The sequence below is a fragment of the Colletotrichum chrysophilum genome (genome assembly GCF_026319265.1).
Source record: "Colletotrichum chrysophilum strain AFK26 chromosome Unknown scaffold_221, whole genome shotgun sequence".
Classification (NCBI taxonomy): Eukaryota; Fungi; Ascomycota; class Sordariomycetes; order Glomerellales; family Glomerellaceae; genus Colletotrichum; species Colletotrichum chrysophilum.
This window is the reverse complement of record NW_026517508.1, coordinates 38,454-59,516: the sequence shown is the minus strand read 5'-3', so window position 1 is coordinate 59,516 and position 21,063 is coordinate 38,454. Positions and strand designations below refer to the sequence as shown.

Here is a 21,063-nt window from a genome sequence, read left to right as displayed (position 1 = left end):
CTTCTCCCCCCCCCCCCCGCCCCCTCCCCCCCCCCAATGATGTTCTTTATTTTTTTGCCTCCCTCTCGTCTTGATCTTCCCCGCCATCGAATGGTTATGTTCCTGGATTGTCGCGACTTTCACGGGAAGGAAAGCCCCATCACGATGGGAGCGTGTCAGGCTGAAGTGCCCCAAAATACAGATACCACTGGTATCAAATGCCAACATAGAACTGCACTGGCTGGGTGCATCCACATACCATCGAGCTTGTTCTACCCAAGGTTCTGCGCAGCTAGGTGGTTGGGGTGAGGACTGAGACGCGGAACACGGGAGGGACTTAGGGGTCTTGTTGCGCGAATTTTCGGGCCCGGGAGGAGAGGGAAAACCTAAGAGCAAACAAAACACTGCGACAACAATGGTGCTCAGCACGTGTTGACTGGCGCAAGACGTGGAAACGTGGACCTTCCAGCCTTCCAGCCCCAGGCTTGGCTGGCCGCTGGCGGGATGTATGTCAATAATAAACAAACACATGGGACTTCGGCGCGGCTCCACGACACACGCTGGCCCGAGAAGCGCGACACCTCCCCCCCTCTTCTCTCTCACACACACGCGCACACTGCTTGACCCTAGTCTGCCGTCTGCATTCCCATTCTCAGATTTGCTGCATACGGATACGGATACAGTAGGCGTGTTGGGGGCTATTGTGGATTGTCCAGGATGCCCGGCTTTTACCGTCAACTCGAAGGAAAACCCTGACGAAGTTGAAGATCATGGAGCCGCATGACCAGTATGGGTGTGCTCAACTTGGATACCCTACCTGACCCAGGGAGGAAGGGCCTCCAGTCATCTGTGTTGAAACTCTGACTGAACCCCATACCCCGACTCTCAAAGAGATACGCAAGAATTGGAGAAGCAATTCGCCATCGCGTGCAGACGGGTTTTGGTGACGGGTTTTTTTGTTGTGGTTTCCGTTGTCCGTCATTGTTATCATTCCGCTGAGGTAAGGTGCTACAGACGTGATGCGCCCGCGTCCTCGGATCCAAGTGTAACATAAGATACCGTACCTACCTAGGTAAGGTACCTAAGGGAAGGTAAGGTAGGTACCTACATAAAGTAAGTCTCGTCGCGTCCAGATTCGCGGCCAACTCAACCAGGGACACGGGGAGGCGGGGGACCTAAGGGAAGGGACGGGACGGGGCCTACAGGGAGTCAAAGCACCCAATCCAGGGAATGGAACCCACTGAGTACCCTTAAGGTAGACATCCAATTGTGAGGACTCTGGCCGTTGGCCCGTTGTGTTGTTGCTCTGCCGTCAACGCTAGCTCCCTGTTCGGCCAATAGCGTCAATAACATAACACCTCAGGGCAGAAACCATCAAGTCGTCGCCCGCGACTTTCCCTGAAGCAAGCCCGGGCTGCGTGGTACCCACCTTACCTTGCCCACCTAGGCACCTTACCTTAGATAGGTAGGTACCTTGCCTTAGGTAAGGTATGTACAGTGTAGACAGGTACTGCCTGCCACGTCCAATGTTGTTGCTTCCATGTTGCTTGCTGCTTGTACTGGGCGGCCACCCACCACCACCATTTGGCATCCGACACCTTCCCGTCCCTTACACCTTGGGTCAACCCCGACTTACCTCACCGTCCCGTCCCATCGTCCGCCGTCGACGCCTTTCTCTCCGCCGTGCTGTACCTTACCCTGCTGCGACCTCTGCACCGTGGACCCAGAGTTCTACAGCTTGTATCTGTACACACGCTCACGATACCCACGTCCGCACTTTGCACGACGACATTTCTGTTTCTCTCGTTCTGCCCGCTTCATTTATTTAATCGCATCCGAACAGCTTTACGACTGGTCTCTGTCTTGTCTTTTTGACGGTGACGACTCACCTTTTGCGACCATCCCGAGGGGAAAGCATGCGATTGATGCCGAGTTGAGCGCCACCATCAGGGATAAGGTGGTGAATCGTTTGCCAGCGCCAATCCTCCGAACGACTTGCCCACCGCCGAATTCACTCTCGCTTGCGCCCGACGTCACGATAAACACATCTTCCATCAATTGCCTGCAACTTTGTCTACCCGACGTGCGACTGCGACGCCTCCCGCCCGCACAGGCTCGGCTCCCCGCCATCTCCCCCGACGCTCGTCCCAGCCGCCTCGCCCGTCCTCGACCTGAATCTCTACACTGCCCTGGCCCGCGTTCTCTTGCCGACTTCACTTCCACAACCCACAATGACGCTCCCGAGCGATCCACCAGCAGTTGTCGCTGCTTCCGCTCCAGCAAAGCGACCAGTAGCTGAGACGAATACCTCCGCGATCGTGACCCCTGCTCGCTTCTCGACGCCGCCCCCTCCCTCCGATCGTGGTCATCTGGAGAGTCGCCAACATTTGGAAAATGCGAACCAGCGGAAAGTCCAGCATATCAGACGCCCTAGCGAGCCATCTCGGGGCACTGCTTTTGATGCCGATGCTGTCGACCACGCCTTGCTCCGAGAGATTCATCATCGATCGCAACGGGAGAGCACCCCAGGTGCCAGCCCGCATCGTAAGCGCCAGAGGATAAACGGTGACAGGTGCGTGTGCAGCAACACCACACGATGCAAGAACTCTTGCTAACATCTGATTCATAGATTCATTCCCACGCGCTCTGGTCAAGACCTCCAAGCAAGCTTTAGTTTATTGCACGAAGACGGTTCACCAGCGACTCCCTCAAAGCAAAAGAAGCGAACTCCACACGGAGAGCTTCATTTTCAAAAGAGTGAGTCAAAATCGGGCCAGCTCGTTGCGGCACTTTCATCTAACGCTTTTCAGCCGAGGAAGCAAACCGCACATTTTCGACGTTGCTCCGAGCTGAGCTCTTCGAGGGCTCAATACCTCAAGCGACACCGTCGACACTGTCACCGGAGCATTCGTTGTCCACCGCATCTCACTCGGCCAACATTCATGATGCCACGAGATCGCGCACGCCGCCAAACAATGCTTCTGCGGCTTCTCTACCATCCACTCTGACCCCTTCAACCCCTCACAAGAATTTGTTCTCCTACATGTCACCCCGGCAACTAAGCAACGCAGGCCACCTCACGCCGTCGAGAACGCCACAAAGTCGGCACGGCCCCAATCTAGACACCCGCTCTGAAATCTACAGCCTCTCTCCAGTTCGTTTCAATAGCCAACAGATGCTCCTCAGCCCACGTCGGCAACCCCGCGCGGTCAGCAAAGTGCCTTACAAAGTATTGGACGCCCCCGACCTGGCGGACGACTTTTATCTGAACCTGGTCGACTGGGGCAGCGCCAATGTGCTGGGAGTCGGTCTTGGGTCCAGCGTGTACATGTGGAACGCGCAGACCAGTAGAGTCAATAAGCTGTGCACCCTCGAGGATGACACGGTCACCAGCGTATCGTGGATCCAGAAGGGAACGCACATCGCCATTGGGACGGGGAAAGGATTGGTTCAGATTTGGGACGCAGAGAAGACGAGGCGATTGAGAACAATGACTGGTCACACCGCCAGGGTAGGCTCGCTGGCCTGGAACACCCATATTTTGACATCTGGTTCTCGCGACCGCCTCATCTACCACAGAGACGTTCGCGCTCCGGATCAGTGGTTGCGGAAACTTGTGGGTCACAAACAGGAAGTGTGCGGCCTGAAATGGAACTGCGAAGATGGGCAGCTGGCCAGTGGTGGTAACGATAACAAACTGATGGTATGGGATAAGCTTTCGGACACGCCACTCTGGAAATTCTCGGACCATACCGCTGCCGTCAAAGCCATCGCATGGTCACCGCACCAGAGAGGGCTTCTGGCATCTGGAGGTGGAACTGCTGATCGCAGAATCATTTTCCACGACACCGTCCGTGGCACTGTGATCAACGAGGTGGACACGGGAAGCCAGGTCTGCAACATAGCGTGGTCCAAGAACTCCAACGAAATCGTGTCGACCCACGGGTACAGCCAAAACCAGATCGTTGTCTGGAAGTATCCGTCAATGACGCAGGTGGTCAGTCTCACCGGTCACACGTATCGTGTTCTATATCTTGCGATGAGCCCTGATGGCAGAGTCGTCGTGACGGGCGCCGGTGACGAAACGCTGCGTTTTTGGAACGTGTTTGGCCGGCGACCGGGAGCTCGAGAAGATAGCGACGGGGGCAAGCTTGCTGACTGGGGCATCATCCGGTAACAGCCAGAAGCATCGACGTCTGCTGCCGCTTTGCCCCGTCGCGGATACGCATTGGCGAACTACATTAATGACATATCCGTTTGCGTGGCTTAGGAGGTTAATATGGCTCGGTTGAGAGACGTGGCGGAATGGAGCGAGCAATCGAATTCTCATTTCTTTTTCTTTTTTGGTTTCTCGGCGGGGGAACTGGTTATGGGGTCACGAAATACCCTGCTACCGGCTGCGTTATGTGCATGGAAACGGCGTCACGACGGGAAGGCTGGGACTCTTGTTGTTTTGGGATTGTGCATGGGCTTCATGGCATTAGCTTCATGGGAGGAAACGAATGGCTGCTCAAAGGCCTATGAGGAACGGATGGGGAAAATGGAGCGGACACGAATCGCGCGAGCGCAGCAGTATCTATTCCCATATCATTCAATAGGGGCTAGGGCATGGCTTGTGTCAAGTTCCATCGCAGAATTAACAAATACTCCTCAACGTACCGCGAGGCGGAAAGTGAAATTCGACGTGACTTTGATGCAGAAGTTTGACACGTTAAAAAAAAGAAAAAGAAAAAAAAGAGGGTGGGAGGATGAACCTAAATAATCATTCTGAACAGCCAACAGTTCACACCGTCGTTGTGCCCCGTATAGTGCTTTCATACAAGCATATCATTTGCATCTATTAACTTCGTATAGAACCATCATTCCAAAGGAATTGCCTTCCTCTCCCTAGCTACGTCTCTGGCCCCGCCATCGACACCAGAGGCTTCTGCCTGGGCAGGCAGCTCCTCGCTCAGCAGCGGGATCCCATCTACCCCACGTGCGCCGGCATTCGTTTTCTCCTGGTTATCCTCATTTTCGTGTTGAAGGGCGGAATCAATCTTGCCGTCATCTTCAACGCCGGAGGATAGTTGCAGCTCGCTGGGCGCGGTCCCATCCGGGTTCGGTGTGATGAGAGGGGAATGGCCGGCCATTTCCGGTGTATTCTGCCACTGCTTGACCTCAGCTCTGAGCGACTCCAGCTCCTTCTGGAAGCGTGTTCCAAACACATCAATGTAGTAGGTTGCTCCGTTGTAAACACTCCATGTGAAGACGATCATCAGAAAACCGGCCGACGCGTATCTGCTCGCGAACCAAATGGGACAAGGGAGCATCGTCAAGACCGCATATGAGTACTGGATCAGCATGAATGCCGCTTCTTGCAGGGAGTCCGGGAGCGAAAGCACCAGCTTGCCTATCCAGCTTTTTGAGTACGACTTTCGCAGCCATGTAAAAGAAGTAGGCCTGCCGGCCGCGATCTTCTCCCGCCGCCGGACGGTGATGAAGAAGTAGTATGACAGTTGCCAGACAGCGTAGGGGATGGAGCTCCACGCTAACATGGACACCACGTTTCCATAAGCAGTTGGTGAGCCGGCTGGAGAGTGCTGGATGGTCCATGTCGCGGGGAACCGGACAGATTTCATCTCTTCAGGCCATAAGTGAACTATGCAATGGAGAGTTGCGCAAGGCATAATGTGGATGAAGAGAGAGGTGACCTTGTCGAAACTGTGGAAAACCAGCGAGTTTCTCCACATGATGATGGCGACAGCATTGTTGCCAAAGGCCAGACAATAGACGGACAGGAAGAGTCGTTTCGAGCCAGGAAAGACCCAAATGCTGAGCATCAGGAGGAAGTTGACAAAATAGCAGAGGTCGGCCAGGAAGTAGTGGTATCCTCGGCGATGATAAGTGAAGTAGCGGATGGGCATGAAGTATAGGACCTGGACCGAATACCAGAGATGGAAGTATTCGGGGTAGCCACCCATGAGTAGTCCGCTGGCGAAGATGTTCATGACGCCGCAGATGAAAGAGACCTTCTCTCGCATGGTCACCACTCTGGTGTCGTTCCACTGCTTGCCGAGCTTATCGACGCTGACGCGCATGCGCTTCCTGTATCTCTCCAACTGTTCTTCGGCGGTGGGAACGCGACGCCTCCACTCCTCTACCATGCGCTCTCGCGCGTGCTGGCTCTTATTCCTGAAAGCATCTCTCGACTTCCGAACCTTCTGTGTCTGGGCGGAAATGCCTTTTTGAAGTTTCTCGAGCTGTTGCGGCAGCGCGAAGTTATCGAGGAGGTCGAGCATGGTAAGGCGGTCGAGGGGCGGGAAGGGGTCCCAGTCTTCGTGGTAAGAGCTGCTGCCCGAGAAGGAAGGATTCCTCGAGAGCCTGGGGCTTCCCGGGTTGGTAGGGGCCATGGTGGGCGTATGGAGGCCATCGTGATCAGGCGGCGAAGAGGCGAAAGACGACGAGTGCGCCTCGGTGTGATCAGGGGTGTATGCTGCGTCGCTGTCGGTATGCATGTCTTCGCCCTTTGCAGTGGGTATGTCCACCGGTTTTGGCTCTGCCATCTTGAGGCGATATGTTGGGATGGCCGTTTGAGTATCTACGGTGCGAAGGAGACAAGGAGGTTTTATCGACAGGTTGGAAACGAGACTGTTCGGGAGGTAGGTAACGTTGGGTCAATGTAAGGGACAGCTTCAGGCGGCGCTGAGTTGGGCCAGTCTGGATGGTATACCAGGTAGGTAGCTGGCCGACCTCGTAGCTTGGGCGGCAGCGTGACGACCTAGGCCGTGCTAGGGATTGGCGGGGGATGCGAGCGACACAGACCAAGGCGGGCTCGTGATGCAGGCAGCGTGAAGGTGGGGAAACACATCTAGAACCCGTTGAGTTGGGGCAAGGAGTAAGGCAGCATGTGTCAACGGCTGACCGCTCCGAAGGCAGGACAGACGGGTTATGTGTGTACATTCCATGCATGCAAGCTGGAACGAGTTGTCGAGACAGGGATTCACTCTGAGATGTCTACGTCACATGGCAGGGCGGTAGATACTGCTACCGCATTTTACTTTGCTTCAGGTACCTGCTCTGTGGAGAGAGTTCGCTGCTGGCCCGTTCCATATGGCTTGATAGGTATCTCATTGCCCCGGATACTTGGGCCACGCACTCTGCCCTACGACTAGACCTGCCCGCCATACCTAGTACTTACTTCGTGCACCACTTGGCCGAGATGCGTTGGCAGCTGCGTCTAGCCCGTAATCTGTGCAGGTGTCGTTGGCCAAGCTTGTGGTTGGTTGGTTGGTTCACCACGTTGAGCACCTGTTGAGGGGACTACACTAGATGGGTGTGAACTTGGTGCAGAGTGGGCTCGTGGACCCGAAGTGGCTTCCGCACGCCGTGGCACGGTACCTAACGTACCTAGACGGTACGCAGCAAGGCGATGCTGACATAATCATGAGATCCTAGATCACGTGGTGCCAGCCTCTGGCGCCTGCCCCGTAAAGTGGCTCGAGCTCTTGTTGCGCGCCTAATTTGGCAGCCTCAGTATGGCCCGCATCCTACAGCCCGTCGCGTCCAGACAACCAGACGCGCGTGGGGAAACTCAGTCGGCCATCTGGACGAATATCGCCAGACGCAACACACGCTTGCCTGCTAGAGTGCCTCCCCGAATGCGCCTGGGCAGCCAGAGGCCCCTGTTACTTGATCAACTCAATCCCGGCTTCACTTGTTGCCACCCTACAGTCGAGCCACACCACACGGCTGTCTTTACTCTTACCTTTCCGCGCGCCGATTCGCGTTTGCGACGAGCCTCACATCAACTCGCCTCATCGTCGGGAAACTCAACGCCGCCCGTCGCGATAGTCGCGACAACCGTTCAGCAAGATGGGAAAGCTCATTCGTCTTGAGCTCTTCAGTATGCTCAATACGGTCTTGATTTCCCCCCTTCTTGCGCGCGCGCTGACACTTGTCGCCAGACTTCAAATCCTACAAGGGCCATCATGTCCTGCTTTTCGGCGACTCCTACTTTACATCCATCATCGGACCCAATGGATCTGGAAAATCCAATTCGTAAGTTCGCTTCTCGTCATGCTCCCAGAAACTCACCGACTGACGGGTTGCCACTGTCAGCATGGACGCGATCTCCTTCGTCTTGGGTATTAAATCATCGCACCTGCGATCGGCTCATCTAAAGGACCTTGTCTACCGCGGCCGCGTTCTCAAGACTTCCAAAATCAACGATGACGGCTCCGCAGAGGCTAATGGGCAGACGAATGGCTACGCCAACGGCGACGAAGACGACGTGTCGCACAAAGCCTCCCGAACCGACCCAAAGACAGCCTGGGTAATGGCCGTCTACGAGGATGACGCCGGCGACGAGCAAAAGTGGAAGCGCTCCATCACGAACCAGGGTTCCAGCGAGTACCGCATCAACGACCGTGTCGTCACCGCCCAGCAGTATAACGAGGCCCTTGAGACTGAGAACATTCTCATCAAAGCCAGAAACTTCCTTGTCTTCCAGGGTGACGTGGAGGCCATCGCCGCTCAATCCCCTCAAGACCTGACAAGGTTGATTGAGCAGATCTCTGGGAGCTTGGAGTACAAGGCCGAGTACGAAAGATTACAGACGGAAGCCGAGCAAGCCGCGGAAAACCAGAGCTTCCAGCTCCACAGACGGCGTGGTATCAATTCCGAGATCAAACAGTATCAGGAGCAGAAGAAGGAGGCCGACAACTTTCAGAAGAAGACTGAAGAGAGAGACGAGGCCATCGTGAAACACGCCTTGTGGAAGCTCTACCACTTCCAGCGGGGCATGGATGAGTCTTCCGAGAAGATTCACGAGCACCAGCAGAACCTACAAGAGTTCCAGCGTAATGTGGAGTCATTCAGACGAAAGCTCGAAGCCGCTCAGAAGGAGCAGCACGCGGCGTCCAAAGAAGCTCAGGGTGTGGAGAAGGCCATCAATGCGAAGAAGCGCGAGTTTGACGAGTTGGAGCACAAGTTGATTCCCATTGATGCAAAGATCGAAGAGAGGACCCGCAACATCGAGCAGACCCGCTCGCGTATAGAACCAGTTCGTAAGGACCGCGACAAGCAAGCTGGGCTCATCAAGGAAGATGAAAACAGACTCAAGACGCTCGAAAAGGCCCAACAGCACTTCGAAAAGCAGCATAAGGAGCGCATGAAGAAGACCGGCAAGGAGCTGAGCGATGCTGACCGCAAAGAATACAACAACCTGCGAACTCAGGTTATATCAAAAACTGCTGCCAACCAAGCGAAGCTCGACAATCTGATTCGGCAACAAAAAACGGATGAAGTCACAGTCAACACCCTTAAGGGCAAGGTCGACACCATCTCTGCCGCTCTGGAAAAGTACGAAGGAGAGCTGGAGACCATCGGCGAACGCAAGTCGGCAACAGAGGCCAACATCAAAGCCCTGTCCCAAGAAATCGACACGAAGAAGAAGCAGTATCACCAGATGCAGTCTGAACGTATAAGAACAAGTCAGAGACGCACCGAACTGGAGGAGAAGCTTGAGCAAGTCGCCAAGCAGCTTCGAGAGGCCGATGATGGCCGACGACAGAATGACCGCGAAGCTAGGATGAGGGAAATGGTCAATAACCTGAAGCGACTGTATCCCGGTGTTAAGGGCAGGGTTGGTGACTTGTGCAAGCCTAAACAGAAGAAGTACGACGAGGCTGTTAGCACCGCGCTTGGTCGGGACTACGAATCGGTCATCGTGGACACAGAGAGGACCGGTCACGACTGTGTCCAGTACCTCAAGGACCAGCGCTTCCCGCCCATGACCTTCATCCCTCTTGACAACATCAAGGTCAACGCGGTCAATTCGGCCATCAAAGGCATATCCGGAGCGCGCCTAACCATCGACACGATTGATTTTGAGCCTGCGTATGAGCGTGCCATGGCCTATGCATGTGGCAGCTCTGTGGTTTGCGACAGCGAAAAGATCGCCAAACTCATTTCGTATGAGAAGCGCATCCCCGTCAAGACCGTCACTCTGGACGGCCTGGTCATTCACAAGACGGGCATGATGACTGGTGGTCGTGGCCCGGAGCAAAAGGGCGGGAAGCGTCGCTTCGAAAGCACTGACCTTGAACCCCTCAAGAAAATGGCGGCCAAGTACAAGGAAGAGATCGAAAAGCTCCCAAAGTCTGGGCGACGTAGCCCTGCTGAGGAGTCTCTTCAGATTGAAATTCACGGCCTTGAGCCACGCCTGGCGGCCGCCAAGGCCGAACTTGCCCACCTGGAGAAGAACTACAACAGCAAGAAGAGAGAAGTAGATCACGAGAGTAGACAGCTTGACGAGCTGGAACCCAAATACGAGGAGAAGAGAGCCGAGCTCGAGGCAACCAAGCGTACTGTCAAGGAATTCTCTGACGCCATCGCCAAAGTGGAAGACGAAGTCTTTTCTGGTTTCTGCAAGAGACTTGGCTTCGGCGACATCCGAGCCTATGAATCGGAGCACAGAGATCTGCAACGAGAAGCTGATGAGGAACGAACCAAGTTTGAAGTACAAAAGTCCAAGTACCAGAGTCAACTCAGTTGGACGCGCGACATGTATAACAACCTGGACGCAAGGCTGAAGAAACTGCAAGAGGGGTTGAAGGCATCGGAACGAGACCTCCAGACCTATCAGCAGGAAAAGTCAGATATCGAGGATGCTAGCCACGAGGTATCTGATGAGCTCGACGCGCTGCGGGAGACCCTCGAGGAGAAGCGCGCTACGCTAGAGGTGAAGAGCCAGAAGGTCTCACAGGCCAAGGCCGAGGTTCAGAAGCGAAGCAAGGAGATCGACGCCAGACAAAAGGAAATCAACGCTCTGGAAACGGTAGTCCAGAAGAACAGTGCCGGCAAGTTTGCGTTGCTTAGGCGTTGCAAGCTCGAGCAGATGCAGATTCCTTTACAAGAGGGCTCGCTCGACAATCTGCCAAACGAAGATAACCTGCTACGGCAAGACGCCGATGCTATGGATGTGGACGAGGAGGATGACGAGGAAATGATGACCGCCGCCCTCGAGAATCACGGCATCGAGGTCGACTATGACAGTCTGGACGAAGAATTGAAGAATGTACGGGCAACCTGCCATTTGCATATTAAAGCTGTGTTTGCTGACATTTCTCTAGTCGGATGATTCTAGTGTCGAGGAGCGATTGCAAGACAAGATTGCGTCAATCACTTCGGAGCTCGAGAAGCTCAACCCCAACATGAGAGCCATTGAGAGGTTAGAGAGCGTCGAGACGAGACTGAAGAATACCGAAAAGGAGTTTGAGGATTCCAGAGCGGCACTTAAGGCAGCCCGCGATGCGTTCAACCATGTCAAAGCCCAGCGGTACGAACTCTTCAACAAGGCCTTTTCACACATCCAGGAGCAGATCTCGCACGTCTACAAGGACCTTACACGGTCAGAAGCCTATCCCTTGGGAGGGCAAGCTTACCTGGATATTGAAGAAGACACAGACACGCCGTATCTGTCTGGTATCAAGTATCATGCCATGCCGCCCCTCAAGCGATTCAGAGACATGGAGCACCTTTCTGGAGGCGAGAAAACGATGGCCGCCTTGGCTCTCCTGTTCGCGATTCACAGTTACCAGCCAAGTCCTTTCTTCGTGCTCGATGAAGTAGATGCCGCACTTGACAACGCCAACGTGGACAAGATCAAGAAGTACATCCGTGAACATGCTGGGCCAGGCATGCAATTCATCGTAATCAGTCTCAAGACCGGATTGTTCCAGGACAGCGAGAGCTTGGTCGGTGTTTACCGAGATCAAGAAGTCAACAGCTCAAGGACGCTCACCTTAGATGTAAGTTGTGACTGGCAAAAACGTAGCTGAACAGAGGCTGACAATGAACTAGCTCCGAAAATATGCTTAGAGAGAGAAGATTGATGACATGAAGGACGTAAATAACCGGTGGACCTGGCAGCGCTGGCACTCGGGCTTGAGGTCGTGGGTTTTGCGCGCAACCGCCAGCTACGATGCTAGCAGCCCTGCATGCTTGACTTTTAAGAAGATGGGTTTCGGGGCGGAGCAGGTGATTTGCACCCCAGATGATACCAGAGATGGTGTTGCGGCGACGCTAGGTTTTGGCGAGCCTGCGATGGAGTTTTGGACTGTAATATGGCCGGTGGATTCTTCCATTCACGTTATTGATGAACACTTTTTCCCTTTGCGCCAATGATAACATTCGACAACATTCTCTCCGTCCAAGGTCTTCAGCTACAACCGGTTTGATACTGTCGCATTGCTGACAAGCTCATTCGATCCTGGTGATTGTGACTTAGTGGCTTAAAAAAAAAAAAAGTAGCCGCTGTGGTAGGCAAATCTCCGAGGTGGTGGCCAGCTTCGATGGCGCGAAGAGGAAAGATCAAAATCAACATCTTCACCACATCCCACCACTCACCATCTCTTTCAGGGCATAGAGTAATCGTTTTTCGATTTACGCTTTCTACAAGGCTTCTCGAGGCTATGTTTGTTCTGTTCGCGTATGTGTTTGCTCTTATTGTTATCTGTCACGCTCCATCTTCCTCATTGACACCTTTCGCGATCTCCATCGTCATCCATGGCATCTGTTGTCAATCAGTTCATGACGCTGACCGCAGTGTGCAATCACCATCTGGTTCACTAGGTGGAATTAACCTGGAAAGGGTGGAAGACCAGGACAAACGCACTGAGAAGAAGCACGGGTTTCCTTCCCGTCAGGTACGTGGGTGCCTACTTTAGAGGGTGGCCCCACCCTTAGGTACTTTGCCGCAGCTACACCATCTACCTACCTACCACTAACTACCTTACTGCCCAAAGCTCATTCTTCGGCTTGCCTACTTCACCTTCACCGGGTGGTCTACAATCAGCAAACCTCTCAGCAAGAACAACTGCACACCATGGCGCAGCCTCTGGATCTTGCCAAAACGCTCGTCAAGTCGGTAATGCGCACCTTCTACGAGACGCGCCACATCCTAATCATCGACGCGCTCATCATTCACTCAGCGTAGGCTCGGTTTCTGTTTCTGCCGCTGGTTGCGTTGCTGACAGAAGGACATCACAGACTGCGAGACGACGACCTGGCCTACTTGATGGCGACAAACACAAAAGACCTCCACAAAGCCTGCGGAAAGCTGAGAGAGGATCGCTTCTTGGCTGTGTATGCTCGCAATCTTCCTCTTGTGGTATCCGGTTGAAGCTGACGCCGGGCGCACTTCAGATACACGAGGTTAGAATATCGCGAGGATCCCAAGAACCCCGAGGCGAAACCGCGACCAGTGAATCGCACCTACTACTACATCGACTATCGCCAGACCATTGATGCCATAAAGTGGCGTGTATACACCGTCGACAAGCAGATCCAGGGTACCACGGTTCCAGCAAGCGAGCGCAAGGAGTACTTTTGCGGACGTTGCAAGGCGGAGTGGACGCAGATGGAGGTTTTAGACAATGTTGGACCCGAAGGATTCGTCTGCCACCGGTGTGGCTCGTCTCTTACGCACGATCTCGAGCGCAACTCGACTGGCCACGAGCAGTCGACACGGCTGAACAACCAGTTCAAGTTCATAACCGAGTTGCTACCACGCATCGACGAGATGGTGGTTCCCGACAACACATTCGACATCGCAATCAGCAAAGCCTTGCCAGTAGTGCGAGATGCCAGTTACCAAACCGTCACAACCATACCGGTCTCGTCACTGCAACCGACCGCGGTCAAGGGTCTCGATAATGTCGGTCCCAAATCCATGTCAGTCAGCATCTCGACAACGGACGGCCCATCAGAGGCTGAGAAGGCGGCGGAGAAGGCGCGGAAGGAGAAGATTGCACAGCAAAACGCACTTCCTTCGTGGATGTCCAACAGCACTGTCACGGGTGAATCATTCACTGCTAACGCGGGCCCGACGCCTGCGGCTAAGGTTGAGGAGGTTGACAGCAAGGAAGCCTTGGCCAAGTCAGGCGATAATCAAGAACATGCAGAACTGGACGACTATTTTGCTCGTCTTAAGGCCGAACAAGCTGCTGAAGCTGCGAGGGCTCTCGCGGAGGAGGGCTCGGACGACGATGAAGAGGAAGAAGACGCTTTCGAAGACGTGACTCCAATGGGAAACAACACACCGATCCCGAAGGCGGAACCTGCTGTTGATGCGGAGGAATTACCAGCCAAGAGGGTGAAGGTAGAGATGCCAGATGACGGCGAGAGTGATGAAGACGTCGAATTCGAGGACGTCTGATGGCGCGTTTACTCAATGTACTACTACTTAAAAGGCTCTTGAGAACTAAACTAATCATAACACGATATCATCTAAGAAGAATGTTTGGGAAGCGGTTTAAGTGAAGCATGCAAATTTGCAGTGCGATTGCGCATTGGTCCGGTGACGATGATGTCAGCGTCGCGTCTGTACATGGCCGCGGATGAGACGTTTTTTAAAAGCTATGCTACCCTCGGAACCCACCCGGCGTAGTACAGTTCGCAGGCACCGCCTTCATTTACACGGCTAACCTGCGGTGCAGCAAGCGTCTAGCCCTCTCGCAATTCGAATGCACATCAACCCAACCTCATTCTTGACTCGGCTGCGCCGCGCCCGCCAGCCTCCCGAGCCGACTTTTCTTGCTTGCCGGAGCATCACCAACACCCTCAGCGACGGCTACAAGAATGGCGACAGACCTCGCATTTCCGCTCATTTTTCTCTTGCCTACGCACCTTGACGCTGTTCGGCTTCACGAGCTAGAGGAGAATATTCCAAGCCTGACTTACGACATACAAGAGGCTGAAGTGATTCTCGGCAATATCTCGAAGAGGCAAAGAGCTTTGTTCGAGCTACGGCAGAGAAAATTACAGACAGTGCCAGTGGAGGCAGCCACCGAGTCACAGCCTCCGGGTTCTTCGCGTAAGCGAAAACGGGATGAAGGCTCAAGCGACAGCGATTCATCTGCGTATACCGAGGATGGCCATAGGAATGGATCAGCTGCTTGGCCAATCCCGCAGACACTCCTGAAATCTCTCGAAGTCGATATCGTTCGAGTAGTAAAGCTCAACTGGCTTACTGAATCCCTTGATCAGGGCCGGGTCCTTCCGCTTCGTGACTTTGTCATCTACGAGGGCCGTAAGTGTGGTGAATCCAATACCTTGGTAGCAGTGAAAGGCAACGACATACTAGCTCGTGCTGCCGCAGACACGACGTTGCAGGACCATCAGCCTGTGTTTCGTCGGGCGGAGGAAAGTGCGTCAGCATCAGCGAGTCAGCGGACAACGATGCCTTCGCTGCTGAGACAAACAACCTCAGAGCATGACTTGACTATCACTCTGGCACCGATACCTGGTTTTTTGAGGACGACGTACGCATGTCAGCGGGCAACGCCTGCTGACCCTGCAAATGCAGCATTCATCGAGGAATTGAAGGCGATTCGGACAACGAGGAAACTCATTGGTGATCAGATCGGCGTGAGAGCATATTCCACCTCGATTGCGACATTATCCGCATACCCATGCAATATCTCAAGCCCGCAAGGTCAGTGCCTAAATGATACCTAACATGCGGTGCCGACTCTCACCGTTGAACAGAAGTTGCCAGGTTGCCCGGCTGCGGCACTAAGGTTGCTGAGCTGTGGCATGAATGGAAAGACGCAGGCAGGCTCCACGAGGCCTCTGAAGCTCAAGCAGATCCCAAATTATCGGTGTTACGGACGTTCTATGACATCTGGGGAGTTGGCGATGCCACCGCTCGAGACTTTTATAAGAAAGGCGGGTTACCAAAATTCTAGGCATAAATTATACTGACCGAAACGTAGGGTGGCGAGACTTGGACGATATAGTAGAATATGGCTGGGACGACTTGTCACGCGTCCAGCAAATCGGTATCAAGTTCTATGAGGAGCTCAAGCTCAAAATTACTCGTGTTGAAGTCGAGTCCATTGCCAACACAATATTGAAGCATGCGCGCAAATTCAGTCCTGGCTACCAGATGGTCATCGTTGGTGGGTACCGACGTGGGAAGCACAACAGCGGGGACGTGGATGTGATCGTCAGTCATCCAGATGAGTGTGCCACACTCAACTTCGTTCAGAAGCTTGTGGTGAGCTTAGAGAAGAGCGGGCAAATAACCCATACCCTCACGTTGAGCAACCACAATAGCGAGCGCGGCCAGCGACCACTCAGCTGGGACGGACATCAGGGAAGGGGGGCCGGCTTTGATACACTGGACAAAGCACTCGTGGTTTGGCAGGAGCCGGAAATGAGCGATCGAGGCAGGGCCAGCAGCGTCGATTCCGCCAGCCAAAGGCCACCGCATCGAAGGGTAGACATTATAATCAGCCCCTGGAAAACGGTTGGCTGTGCTGTTTTGGGATGGAGCGGGGACACGACGTTCCAGCGGGATCTACGCCGCTACTGCAAGAAGCAGAGGGACTTGAAGTTTGACAGCAGTGGTATCCGCAGTCGCCTTGACGGTAGCTGGTTGGACCTGGAGGGAAATGGAAAAGCCCCGGACATGTTAACGGCGGAGAGGAGGGTGTTTGAGGGCCTGGGGCTGGACTGGGTGCGTCCGGAGGATCGGTGCACGGGGTGAAGAGACGATACTTCACTCCTCATAGAGTCTCATCTTGGCGTAAAATAAATGCAGACAAAGAAAATGGCATCAGGGGTTGAGGAAGCTATGCCTGAAGGCCGAGATGGTGGCCACAAGCTATGAACAGTTACTGCGTTTGGAGTCAAACCCCCCAGCAGCACATTGATGGTGAAGCGGGAGTTAAAATGGCGTGCTGATTGGGTCAGCACCTTATTGGAAGTTAAAACCACTCGCATGCTAAAGCTTCGTGTAGGGCTGAAATAGACTGCGAATGGCTTCATTGCTGGCTTCGAGTTCTTCGGGGCGCTATCGAAACTCCTGGGTCTTTGATGGCAATTGGTGTCGTCTGAAATCCGAGGTCTTTCATCGCACACGCAACAGAAAAATCAAACTCCGCCGAATTCCGCAAGGCAAAGGTCTTGCAAGACAATCAGACCCCGTCCGGGACCAGCGTTACCTCGTTTCAACAACGTTCATTGGCCAGATTTCCGTGAATCGGTAGTCGGGCGTTAAGTGTGGCCGTCTCCATCCCATCGGTAGCTAGTAGGCAGACTCGCCGTCGCAACGTGGGTGGGCACAATTTGGTGTATTTCGTCAGGGACCAGCTGAACGGGAATGGACATTGAATAAGCTGCTCCTCTTAGCGAGCGGAGAATCGGGGCGGACAAGAGCCCAGACACCTGGCGTCTCGAGCTGCCTACCTTGGTCCCCGTTGTCAAGTTCCTCCTCCTCCCATCTAAGTTTATAACTAGACAACTTCCATCACTCAACTAACTTTACTCTACCATGCTCAATTGACCTCTCGGACGCAGCGGAACAGAGTACCATACGATCAATAACCGTCAATTTACCACTAGCCTACCCAAAACACCGCATCACTCGCAGCCACAATGCCTATGACGCTGCAGGTCCCCGACGAGTACGGGTATGTCACGTTCTCCGTCTAAAGCTCCTTCGCCGACTGTTGGCACCTTGGGACAAGGACGCCATGCCAATTGCTAACGCATGAACCTTTGTAGCTACGTCCTTCTCGTTGCTGCCTCGACTTTCTTCATCAACACCACCCATGTTCTTCTGACGAGCAAGTTCCGCAAGGCTAGCGGTCTCGTCTACCCGGTACCTTACGCTTCTAACGAGGCTGCTGAGAAAGACCGCAAGGCTTACATGTTTAACTGTGGTACGTCTGCGCCCCTCCCCCCCTTCCTGGAATCCTACAAGGCCGGCCACTGATGAGCACCGCAGCGCAACGCGCCCACGCCAACTTCACCGAGAACCAGCCCTCGTTCCTCGGCGCCTTGCTCATCTCCGGTCTTCGCTTCCCCGTTGCCAGCGCTGCTGTCGGAGCGGGCTGGGCCCTCTCCCGACTAATCTACGCCTTTGGCTACACGAGCGCTGCCGGCCCTGCAGGTCGCGTCCGGTGAGTGCTCCATGGCATAATGTGTACCAGAGAATGCCCTGACTGACTGAACAACAGTGGTTCGATTGGGTCGTTCCTCACCGATACCGCCCTTAAGTTCATGGCTCTTTACACATCCGTTGCCATGATTATGGACTGGTAACTCAAGTCAGGGTCCGCCGGCATCGACTCATATGAACCCTGTAATTATAAACGCTGTCAGATAATCTTGTAGGAAGTTGCGCGCCTGTGTTGCGCGCCTGTAACTCAATAAACGCAAGTCTTCCCTCCCCTAAGAAAAAGAAAAAGAAGAGAAGTAAAAGGGGAACGCGAGCAGGTGCTCGCGTATCGCTGCGTGCATGACATGAATGTCTCATGCTCTCTAATGTAAACCCGCCTTTGCCGTAACGCCAGTCGTACACACTTCATCACAAAGGGGAAAAGAGATATTTACCCCAGTCTTATACATCATAGCCATCCCTTTCGCCCTCACTTTCGCGCGCCTCCACATTGATGATCATCCTTCAATGCCAGCAAATGATCGCGTTCATCTCCTACGCCTCATCCGTCTAAGCTCGACGCCACGATCTGCGTCTTGGTCTGCCGGTCGTAAGAATTCGGTCGACTTCTCGATACCATTGTTCCCCAGCAGATAGTCACCAAAATACTTCATGGCATTGAAGATCTCCTCGCCGACAGGCACAATATTTTCCTTGGGAAGCAGGAAGCCATAGCTGCCAGTGTCACGGAGCTTGATCTGGTAGCTGTAGTGAGCATGCAGCTCGTGATAGAACCAATCAATGGCCGATCCCCCGCCAGTCTCGATGCGCCGGACGTTGCTGTCACCGCCTCGAGAGGCGACGGCACCTTCACAGGCAGAAGTGACCGAGTACTGTTCGCCATTGGAAAGACGAATGGCCTTGGCAAGTCCGGTCGCGAGTTCTTCGAGGTTCTCGACATTGGGTGGATCCACGTCACAGGAATAAGCGAATGGGAAGAGGATCTGTTGAGAGTACGAGTGCAGATCGATCAGCCCCACGAACTCAGCCTTCTCCTGAGACTGGCTCTTCGCCCATTTTGCAAGTGCAATAGCTTCGGTTGCCTCCCAGGGCTCGGTGCCGCCATAGCTCTCGGAGCAAGGGTCGTTCTCAGAATCCAAACCGCTCCATTCGAAACCGAACGCGTGATCGAGGTCAAATCCACGGCACCACTGCATTCCGGTCTGTTGTCGGGACTTGCGCCAGAGTCGGTCGACTTGCCAGGTGTACTCGATGCCGTCGGGGTTAACCGCAGGAACGAAGACGAAGTCGAAGTGCTCGAGCAGCTTGGTGATCATGGGCTCCTTGCCAAAGGACGTGATGAAGGACCACGCGACGTAATTTGCTGTGGTTGTAGATATCCACTCGCGCGCATGCATGCCTCCCGTGACAACAACCGTTTTCCTCTTGCCGCCAGGAGTTTCAGGTGTTTTGACCCCGACCTTGAGGGCAGGAATGTCGCGACCTTCGAATGACTGCCCGATGCTGATCATCTCAGTAATGGAGGGGAACATGGCTTCCATCAGGCGCATCCACGGCACAATGACCTAGGCTAGGTTAGTTCAATGGTATTGGGAGATAGCTGAAGGCGGTGCCGTCACGTACAGAAAGAGGCTGATACTCTTGGAAGAAGACGTTATCGCCCTCGTGACGGGACAGCTGGACTGATGTCCGGCGGTCATCGAGGCGTTGATTTCGCGGGGGAGCCGCGACGGCCGGATAGGTATCGTAGACAGACGCAGCCAGATCAGGAATCAATGTGGAATATGAGGATCTCAGAGACGAGGGCAGCAGACCCAAAAGGGAGGCAATGTCGGCATTGCGAATGCGGATGTCAACATAGTCGTGGTTAAAAGCCCAAACATCGAGAAACAGGCGCGTGGCAGCCTCGGAGAAGACGGTCTCCTCCTCAGGGATAGTCAAATTGAATCGCAGAACGACCTGATCATTGTATTTGGTCCGAAGGCTGGCTTTCCCTTTGTGCGAAGCGGGACGGGCGGTCGACCTGGCCGGCGCGGGACCGAACACGAATTCAATTGCACCGTCGCGCAGCCAAGTCAGAATTGGGAAGATTCGAGAGGTCGGGGAATTGTGATCGTTATGATGAAGATCGATGCGGGCGGCATTGGCGGAAGGGGTCAGGAGCGTTAGACTAGCAGCCGAGAGCAGTAACACGTGGGGACGCATGTTGGAGGCTCGGCGTGGGTGTTGTCGCTGTCGTCGCCGGCGTCGTCGTTGTCGTTGTCGTTGTCGTCTCGTCCCGTCAGGCAGATAGTGTAGAAACGCTACACATAAGGGGGGGGAGGGGGGGCTTGGATAATGATGAAAGAGGTCACATAGAGGCAAACGGGAGAGATTGCGACAGGTTCTGCAGCATGACACTCGCCCCCCGAGTCGGAGAGCAGGGAAGCAACCTTGCGCAGGCAGCCGCTTACCTGTGCCTTTCTTTTTTTTTTTTTTTTTTTTTTTTTTTGTCCCCCTTCCTGAATCCCGCGTGTTATCGGGACTGTTGGGAGCATATTCCCCACCAAGAACTTACTGAGACGAAAGCGTTGTTGTCCAAGTCATGCAATTTTCTCTCTCCCTTTTTTGTTGCTCTACGTTGCCCCCTTTCTTCAGTTCCATGTACCTAGCAGCCGAAGAAAACACTGACGAGAGGCAAGCGTGGTCAGTGTCTTGGAACAGAGATTAGACGTCGACGCAGAGACCCGAAGGGTATCATGTCGCTTTCAATAGACGGGGTGCTCATTTCACAGAGGCAATCCTGGGTAATTGACACTGGAGATCTGCAGCGATCATGGCGACTTTTGACTGTGTTCACGGCAGACTGGCTGGAGGTATTTGTAGGTAGGGGCAGCACTTTGGTCGGGGGCCGAGACCACGACACTCGAGTCTGTACGCCACAAGCACAACCACGACCACGACCCCTGAGACGGACCATGAATGCCTGCGGATACCAAAGTACTGCGGTACGAAGCACTGCTGGGGTGTCAAAGTCGCGGTCCCGTCTCTTTTGGAGTGGGCTGGGCTGGGCTGAGCTGGGCCGGGCCACCAGTCCTGGTGGCCAGGCTACGGGGTGGTAGACCATGCTGCCATCAATAAAAAGTCCCGGCGTG

General features: G+C 54.2%; 6 protein-coding genes across 6 annotated transcripts; 4 read left to right on the top strand and 2 right to left on the bottom strand.

The window, feature by feature from the left end:
• Positions 1 to 2,210: 2,210 nt before the first annotated feature.
• FZR1 (Fizzy- protein) lies at positions 2,211 to 4,156 on the top strand (the record flags this gene model as incomplete). Its single annotated transcript, XM_053185950.1, has 2 exons — positions 2,211 to 2,523; positions 2,790 to 4,156. The coding sequence occupies 2 exons, from the start codon at positions 2,211 to 2,213 to the stop codon at positions 4,154 to 4,156; spliced, it is 1,680 nt and encodes a 559-aa protein (XP_053030115.1).
• A 682-nt stretch (positions 4,157 to 4,838) lies between these two features.
• Positions 4,839 to 6,524, bottom strand: COL26b_013330 (uncharacterized protein; the record flags this gene model as incomplete). Its single annotated transcript, XM_053185949.1, has 1 exon — positions 4,839 to 6,524. One exon carries the CDS (start codon positions 6,522 to 6,524, stop codon positions 4,839 to 4,841), a length of 1,686 nt encoding a protein of 561 aa, XP_053030114.1.
• Positions 6,525 to 7,833: 1,309 nt separating this feature from the next.
• On the top strand, positions 7,834 to 11,801 carry COL26b_013329 (uncharacterized protein; the record flags this gene model as incomplete). Its single annotated transcript, XM_053185948.1, has 4 exons — positions 7,834 to 7,864; positions 7,926 to 8,019; positions 8,080 to 11,038; positions 11,094 to 11,801. The coding sequence occupies 4 exons, from the start codon at positions 7,834 to 7,836 to the stop codon at positions 11,799 to 11,801; spliced, it is 3,792 nt and encodes a 1,263-aa protein (XP_053030113.1).
• A 1,046-nt stretch (positions 11,802 to 12,847) lies between these two features.
• On the top strand, positions 12,848 to 14,179 carry COL26b_013328 (uncharacterized protein; the record flags this gene model as incomplete). Its single annotated transcript, XM_053185947.1, has 3 exons — positions 12,848 to 12,954; positions 13,012 to 13,107; positions 13,168 to 14,179. The coding sequence occupies 3 exons, from the start codon at positions 12,848 to 12,850 to the stop codon at positions 14,177 to 14,179; spliced, it is 1,215 nt and encodes a 404-aa protein (XP_053030112.1).
• Positions 14,180 to 17,403: 3,224 nt separating this feature from the next.
• COL26b_013327 (uncharacterized protein) lies at positions 17,404 to 18,072 on the top strand (the record flags this gene model as incomplete). The annotated part of the gene is made up of 4 exons (XM_053185946.1): positions 17,404 to 17,438; positions 17,533 to 17,690; positions 17,756 to 17,930; positions 17,988 to 18,072. 4 exons carry the CDS (start codon positions 17,404 to 17,406, stop codon positions 18,070 to 18,072), a joined length of 453 nt encoding a protein of 150 aa, XP_053030111.1.
• Positions 18,073 to 18,456: 384 nt separating this feature from the next.
• COL26b_013326 (uncharacterized protein) lies at positions 18,457 to 20,134 on the bottom strand (the record flags this gene model as incomplete). The annotated part of the gene is made up of 2 exons (XM_053185945.1): positions 18,457 to 19,494; positions 19,553 to 20,134. The coding sequence occupies 2 exons, from the start codon at positions 20,132 to 20,134 to the stop codon at positions 18,457 to 18,459; spliced, it is 1,620 nt and encodes a 539-aa protein (XP_053030110.1).
• Between the last annotated feature and the right edge of the window lie 929 nt (positions 20,135 to 21,063).